The sequence below is a fragment of the Arachis ipaensis genome, chromosome B08, assembly GCF_000816755.2.
Source record: "Arachis ipaensis cultivar K30076 chromosome B08, Araip1.1, whole genome shotgun sequence".
Lineage (NCBI taxonomy): Eukaryota > Viridiplantae > Streptophyta > Magnoliopsida > Fabales > Fabaceae > Arachis > Arachis ipaensis.
In genome coordinates, this window is record NC_029792.2 from 2,217,438 (window position 1) to 2,226,143 (window position 8,706).

The 8,706-nt window shown below is 31.1% G+C and overlaps 1 protein-coding gene across 1 annotated transcript; it reads right to left on the reverse strand.

The window, feature by feature from the left end:
- LOC107612018 (zinc finger protein WIP2-like) lies at positions 2,800-4,718 on the reverse strand. The gene is made up of 2 exons (XM_016313863.2): positions 4,007-4,718; positions 2,800-3,389 (listed from the first exon to the last, which is right to left on the reverse strand). The coding sequence occupies exons 1-2, from the start codon at positions 4,505-4,507 to the stop codon at positions 2,919-2,921; spliced, it is 972 nt and encodes a 323-aa protein (XP_016169349.1). The 5' UTR covers positions 4,508-4,718; the 3' UTR covers positions 2,800-2,918.

Here is an 8,706-nt window from a genome sequence, read left to right on the forward strand (position 1 = left end):
CAGATACTCCAACAAGAGAATTATTATTATTTTGATTGAATTATTATTTTACTTAAATCAGCCTTAGCTTCTAGAGACTTTGAAGGGTTTGTTAATCAATGACACGTAAAAGTAAGAAGTTAATTAAGAAATCATTTCTACTCCTTGAAGTTATTATATATATATAAGAATGAATATAAATAAATTAACAGCAAAAATCCAAAAGCAATATTTCTAGACGTTGACGCTAGATATGAAGATCAAGATCAAATTAAATGAGAAGCCTAATAATTTTATATGGAAGATTCACATGCGAACAGAGACACTATCTAAGGTAATATCACCGTGGGTTCTCTCTACATATATATTATTATTATAAAAAACTATATAAACCTTTCCAAAGAATTTTGTCCACACCTTTATAAATTAAGTAGTAGCTTAATTAAGTAGTAGCTTAATTATACTCTTAAACTCATAATTGAAATGTATGTATATATAGCTTACCCTATTTCATAATTTTGCGCACACGATCATATGAAACGTCATGTTACCCTTAAATACATTTGTTTCATTGATATGAGATATTATTAGGGAGACAAAATTGTCCCACAATGACAGAAAATGAAGCATATAATAATACCACTATTCCTCCTAAGAGTATTAATGTTATGTTGTATATATATATATATGATATATCACTTTGTAATAATGACACCAAATAGTGAACCCTACCTACACCGTTGGCCATTGCTTTGCAACATTCATGGAATTTTAGTTGCAATGCAAATTTAAATCACTAACTTTAATTTATTCGATCTAATTTTCTAGAGACATTGCTTTCACAATGGTCCCCGAGTTTGCAATATTCTCTACATGAGTACTTTTATATATACACCATTATTGGACATGAACGGCAGAAATATTATTAAGGTTGAAGCTAAATTAAATAAATATCCAAAATATATTATTATTACTTCTTTTAATTATATATATGAGGCTACATTATAATAATAATTCATACACACATGTGTGGTTGTAGTCTTGTAGATGATGAATATTCCACCTAGTAGATTTTCTTTTGCGCCTACATACACACATTTAATTTCTATCATACATTATACCGAATCATATTCTTCATTTTTTTTTTAAAAAAATTATTAATGTCTACAAGGTTCCATCACATCTTCTCTGATCTATCTTTCTTATAATCTGACAGGTTTGTGTTCATTGGGGGATATTGCATTGTGACAGATTGACGTTACACGGATACCGTAGATAACAAGAAAAGAATCACATACATATGTTAAGAAATCAATTAATTCTTTTTCAAAACTAAACATGTATTAAGAATTTGAGTTTAATAACTTTTATTCACTAACAAATAAAATTTATACAAATAATTAAACGATAGAGAAGAAAAGGGTTAGAATTTAGAATTCTCAAAATTAATATATATAATAAGAGTATTTTAGTCATTTTATATAATAGGGATATTGTAGTCATTTTTTAAAAATAATATTAATTTAGACAGATTCAAAATTTGATTCACTATTTTTCGGTCAAATTAATTTGTCTGACTTAATTTTCATAAAAATAACATAATTTAAGTGATTATATGTGTTAAATTTTAATGATTAAAAAATATCTTTAAAAAAGACGTTTTTTATATGTTTATGGGAGCATCCCAAAAGAGAATAGAAGAAAAGAGTGAAAGAAAAGAAAAAAAAAATAAGAAAAGAAGAGAGGGAATAAGGGACAGAGAACGTGGAGTCCCGTTTTTCTGGGTTTGAATTTTGGAGTGATGAGAGAAAGAAATTGAAGGCACACTCTCTCACTCTCATAGCTTCTCTTCTTGCATTGTACTTTGATCATATTTGGATATATGATTATGACATGACATCTCAATGCACTCTCTCTCCCCCTCTCCCGGCCCCTTCAATTTCCACTATTCTCATCAATTTAATATTATTCATTGCATGCCCATTTCATCTTAACTTTTAATTTTATTAAATAAAATGAAATATAGACTTTACTTTTGAAAATTTGCATGGGGAAATAATCATTAGGGTGAGTCTAAACATAGTATTGATTAGAAGAAGATGAGTAGTGAGTTATGAGTATTGTATGTGTAGTGCAACTTTCTATCTATGTTCTCAAAAGCTTCATGGCCCCCAATGCAACTATATATATTCTCTTTATTCCTTTTTCCTTTTTCCTTTTTCATCTTATTAATAAAGTTATTAGTTATTAATTGAGTACAACAAACACTACTCACCTAATTAATTATTGATAAAATGTACGTCTCCTTCGTTAGTTCTACTAGCTAGTTGCCTTCTCATTTGGTTTGTTTGATGCACTACTCTTTACTAATTAAGAACAACTAATAATTAAGTGAAGATGATAATGCTAGCTTACTAGCTAGTAGAATTAACTAACGTTCGTTGCATGAAGATTCTTACCATGTTGACCATTTCAAACTCTTTGCACATCACATCAAATCATCAACCTAAAATGTTGGAAACATATTCTTTTGGGCGTCAATTTAATTAATAAAAGAAGTTAATTTTGATGTATTTATAGTATATTTTAGACATTTATTCGATTAGATTTATGGGTTTAGATAATTTTTTAAATAGCAAGATTAAAAAGTAACTACTTCTGCTAATATAACAATATACAATTAGTTATCTATGTAAATTTTTTTTTATTGCATGAAAATTAAATTACTATAAAATATCATAATAGAGAAATTTGAAGCAAATCTAGCTAACTAACTAGGCAATATATATCAAGGCATAGTAATGGAATTGAGAAAGGAAATTAAAAAGAAGGAAGAAATGTATTTGGCAAGAGTAAGAGGGATTCGGAAATTGATTAGTAATAATTGTAACTAGTCCAAAATGTAGTAGTTGAAGCATAAGGGAAATGAAATTGATTAATCAAGTATGATGATGATGATGAGTAGTAGAATTAGAAAGATGATCATTTTCTTGGTCAATTTCAGAGCCAGGTTCATTATCATCTTGATCAAGAGAATCAATGCCATAAGCCTTGTGACCATTCCCAAAGGCCTTGATATGATCCTTGAGAGACCTCTTATGCTTGAAATCAGAGCCACAAGAACAATACCAAAGCTTCCCACAGTTCTTCTCATGAGTCCTCCAATCACCTCTCACAGCAAAGGCCTTGCAACACTTCCTGCACATGAAAGGCTTGATTCCATGCTTCCTCTTGTAGTGTGTTTGGAGGGTTCTGAAATCTTTGAGAGGCTTGGCTCTTGGATGATCAATGTTGTTCTTACACCCTGGTGCACAGCAGTAGCATGGAAGCCTAAGCATTGCTGTTGGTTGTGTTCCCCTCAGTGATTCTGGCCCCTTCCTATATTGTGATCCATGCCCCCACATATGCATCTGCTCCATCCATTTTTTCATGTTAATTAATGTGAAAACTCGCATACAGTTGTCTAAATATGTCAAATCATGCGACGATTTGAGTCACTAGTTGTTGCTAGCTAGTATCTAGCTAAGAGCTAAGAGCTAAGACTACTCATCACTCACTCACGTGAAGCAAAATATAAAAGTGTAACAGTGAAACAGCACTTAGCTTCAAATTCGGTGTTTTTATTTTAACTTTGCCGGCAGAGTAGGGATGAGTGATTTTGAGTCAGAAAAAGAAGATGGAGATAGAGGCGCGTCGTTTTCAACATGTTTGAATACCCATCTTGGGATTAAAACATAGAATAAAAAGTTTTCAGTGTAGGGCATCCTTATAAAGAAACACTACTACTTCTTAGCTTCACTCCCAGCCCCAACATTATTCTACATACATACATACACCTAATTAACTTTATCAAAACTCGTTAACTTTATATGAAATTAACTGCACGTGAGTTTCCACCTTATTAAAATCAAATCAAATTATTTTCTTTGTTTGATTTCATAATTAAGCCCTAGAGGAGAAAAAACCCTAAATTACATAAAAAAGGATTAAATTAAAAGCAAGAAATAAAGAGTTTGAAGGAAGGTACCTGCATGTTGTTGTATCTGTTGAAGGTCTTGAAACAAAGGGGGCAAGAGAACTGTGTTGGACCAATCAGAATCTGAGCCGGTGTTGGGATCCAATATTGACCTCGATTCATCGAATTTGAATTTGAATCAGAACCTCTTCCTCCTCCTCCTCCTCCTTCTTCTTGTTCTTGTGACACTGACGCTGCTGAAACTTCTTCTTCGCATGTCATATTCTTACTTCTTGTTTCTGGAAGCCCTAAGTGCAAAGCCACCGTCACACTCTCATCGCCGTCATCTCCTCTCTTGTGCTTCTCCTTCACTTCCATGGCACCAAACGAAGATTCCAGATCTTGAGGCCTACTACTAGTACTCCTGCTAGGGCTTAGCTTATTCAGGAGAGGAAGAGCTTCAATTCTTGGTGGAGACTCGTGATGATTGGAACCAAAAACATAGGTGCTGCTTGGAGAATTAAGGTCGAACCAATAACCATTGTTGTTCAAGTAGTAAGGATTATTTGTCATGATGCAGAAGAAGAAGAAAGTGATGAAAGGAGGTAGTGTGTGCAAAAAGACACAGTGCTTTTTTAGATTTATCAAGAAATAAAAGTAGATGGAGGAGGAGGAAACAGTGTTTCAAGGGAGACAAGAGAAATCAGTTGCCAACTGTGAAGTGTGACTTAACATTGCCGATCATAAATACTACTTATATATGTTAAAGCCAACCCGGTGGAAAAAAGTTTCTACAACAGACAAACGTATCTGACTGAAGTTGATGGTTGAGAATCGTTAAATAACAGTTTAGTCAAATATTAGTTATCAACTTTAGGTAAAGTTAAGAGCGCTGAGTTTTTGCTTTATTAAAAGATTAATACATTATAAGAAATGAATATTGTTGTGGGTCTAGCTAGCAGTGCCCATAAATAGTTAGATAAGAGACAAATTAAAGCGAGGGAGTCATCGAAGTTGAAGTCTTCTCTCTTCAAGACTGCCTGTTCTCTCTCATTCCCATTCACACGAGAAGCAGAAACTTCCTTGCTTTGTAGGTTGTAGCCTCATCAGGGTGAAAATCTAAGCTTAAAAACATTAAAAACATAAGTTTTTATATAACTGCGTGTCTTATAATATATACATGTATGTCTTTCCTTTTTCATTCACTCCTACACATTTTACCACCATTCCCTTTATTTTATAATAATTAAACCTTTTTTTACTTAAATCAAATAGTACATTTATTTAAAATGAATGGAATGACTTCTATATTGTATTTATCATTGAATCATGCACGCTGTAATAAGTAACTAAAAGAAATGTTTCAATCAATTAATTATTTGTTACTATTAAAAAGAAAGGTATATAATAACTCATTAACCAAAAATTTTTAAAATGTAATTTTTTTGTTTATCCAAATGGTATCCCCAACCCGACAAGTTAAGGACTAATCTTTCGCGGATCTGAACTCCATTTAAGGATCTGCATGCATAAAGCAGGATTCGAACTGCTTAAGCAGACGAGTGAGCTAACTACTCGATCAACCCAAATTAATTTTTAAAATATAATTTAAATTTAGGACAAATTAATTTTTAACTTGTTAGGATAAAGATATCATGAGAAAAAATAAAAGTATAGCTCGGATTAGGATTCATTAATAAATTAATAGTAGTAATGGAGAAGGTAATTAAGTTGACTAATTATTGTTCCGAGGAAGTAACACATAGAATGTGATGTTTGGTAGCCACCATTTGGTGGGGGAAAGGAATGGAATGAAACAAATAAATAGTTAGGGTTTAAAGCAGCAAAAGCATTGGTTTGCACGCTCTGTTCAGTGACTCAGTTTCCGTGTCTCCGCTGCAATGACCAAATTCAAGTAAGCCTTGTTAATTAATTCTTCACTTTCACCACAACTACTGTTGGATCTACCTTCTCTTTCTCTTCTCTTCAATCCTTCTCTCTTTCTCTTTGGTCAACTTCATGGTTACTACTTACTACTATTAGTAAAAAAAATCATAAATATCATTCATAAATATGTTGTTACTCTTAACACGAACAAATCAAACATAGTTGTTAGAAATAAGAGACTAAAATGAAAAAAGAATTTGTATTTATTCAAGTTGTGTAGAATGATACAATATAAAAGGGTATTTATAGATATTAAGAGAATCGTAATAATAAAAATGTAATCTCCTTTAATAAATATTCAGATATACTAAATAATACTAATTGATCATAATTGATCATAATTATATTCTAACATCCCCTCAAACTCAAGTGACAACTTGAATTTGAAACTTATTTAAAATAATGAAATAAAAGGGAAAAAAATTGCATAAACTGATAAAACGGGTGCAGACGGAACTGCCGCTTGTCTAAGGAAGTGCATTATTATTAAATTAATTTTAAATTTTTAAAAAATTCAGTTGTGAAGAGTATATTTAAATAAAAATAAAAATATACTTTATTCAAAATTTGAAATACTTTTGAGTTGTTTATCTATGATATGATGAGGAATAGTTTATATTTCTTTGCATAAAGTAAAGACATTTTTTGAAGAAAAATAAAAGGTATGTACAGTGGAATTGGAACCCCATTTTTATAATGGGATAAATACAAAGTGGTGTAGCTAAAGTTGACAGAAGGATCGACTAAAAATCGTTATTCTCTCTCTCTTTCTCTCTCTCTGTGAATTATACAGGAATCACAGTGAATCTAAGTTTGGATCTTTGCCAGCAAAAGGTTCACACAAAAAGAAGGAAGTGGAAATTATTATTATCATGACCAATTGACCATATAACAAAGTTTGTTACCTAAAAAACTTTAAAAGGCTGATGAATATATATGGGTTTCAGTGGCGAATTGAATGAAATTATTAACGTGTGAATAATGCATGGTACGGTTTGATTTTGATTTGAAGGATTGGAATCCGATCCGTTATAAATATCCTTTCGTGGAAAAAAATGTGACTAGAAATCACTCACTCCATTTTTTTCCTCAAAGGAATCTTTTTAGTTTTCAACTTTACCAATTAAGAATGCATGGTTATTAACTTTTTTCTTTTTATTTTTATTATTATTATTATTATTATTACTATCAACTGTGTATCTCTGCTTTTGCGTGTTCACTTTAGTTTATAGTATTGTCGCTGTATTTTCATACTCTACTACCGTACGTACCAGGTGGCTCTACCACAATCTAATGATCAAATACTATTTATAGAAGATTCAATTCAACAATGCAAAGTGTGGTCTTTTCTTTATCAGAAATCATCAATGTATATTTTGATCCTGTTGATGTGTTCATGCTCCAAATGGGACTAGTGAAGGATATACTATTGTAGTAATTGATTACCTTCTCTGAACACTGTACCATATAATTTGATGACCACCTACACTGTACCCTAACATATCTATCTATCTTAGGTCCTAATAACTACTATACTGCACCCTAAAACATGGCATATACTCCCAAATAATAGTCCACATATATCAAATGTGTCTCAAAAATTTGTATTTGGTTTTCAAAAATTTTAAATTTTCTAAAAGTAATTTTTTTAACGACGAATTAATTCTTAACCTACCAAATTGGGGGATACCGTGAGAAAAAAAATTTCTTTTCCCTTAAAACCGAATTTTCAGAGTTCAAACATCATTGGCAGTATGGGTGAATTTGTGATATTATAATGTCTAAAGTTAAAAGTTGTCTAATCTATCTGAAAAAATAATCTATTAAAAAATAATATGCGACTTAAAATTGTGAGATAGGTCTCCTGGTGAGAACTTTTTGGTTTGAACACAAGATATTACCTTTTATTTTTTTCAGGTCCGTACACTTATGAAGTCCTAGATTCTTTATAACAATTTATAAAATAGACTCAATGATTAAGATAAATGAAACTATATATGCATTATATAAAGTGAGAGCCTGCTTTTAATTTCATTGATGTACCCCACTACAATCTTAGATCCATTTTATTTTTAGTTGATGACCATAGAAGCCCTACCTTACCTCGGTTAGTTTTTTATCTGTAATCCCCGTTTGTATACAAAAGAAAAAAATTAGTGTATCATTTTCATATACAAACCAAATGAAAAAAAGTGTTGACGAAGACACTATCAAGTCCCGGTCCACTGGGCTTCTCACCTTCCAACATGATGGGCTTTTTTTTTTCAAAGTATCATTGTATATTATAGGAGCTATTAATCAAGCCCATAAACGAAAGTCCAATAATGGTGTCTTTTTAAGGAGTGCATGAGGTTTAGTTGGCAAGTGAACCAAAAAAAGGTTTAATTAATTTATGGAAGACTTGTTTAGTAGTTATCACGGGGAATTGATCCTCTCATTTTTTTTTTAATAATTGAGAGAGTAAAGTGTGATCTCTCACCATTAGTTTTATAAGTGAGATCAAGAATAAATATGCGAAAGAGAATAATGAAGGGTTAAAGATTACACTTTATATTCTCAAATTTTTTTTAACAAGTAATTTTTACTGATGTGACGTTACTTAATTAAATATACGTGTAAAATTATTTTATACGTACAGTGCATCAAAATTAAATTTGATATTTTTTTTATCAAAGATAGGAAATTCGAACTCGCAACCTCTTAATTGAGTATGAGGAGACTATGCCATTTGAGCTATAATTCATTGGCATCCATATATATTACTTTAATCGCCTAGTTTTCTTTGTTTGTTACTAAAATAATAATACCACTTCATAATATACTCT

Coding starts and splice junctions, on each gene's coding strand:
- LOC107612018 (XM_016313863.2), bottom strand. CDS start 4,507: ATGACAAATAATCCTTACTACTTGAACAACAATGGTTATTGGTTCGAC. Junction 3,390..4,006: donor ACAGATACAACAACATGCAG/GTACCTTCCTTC, acceptor TGGATGGAGCAG/ATGCATATGTGGGGGCATGG.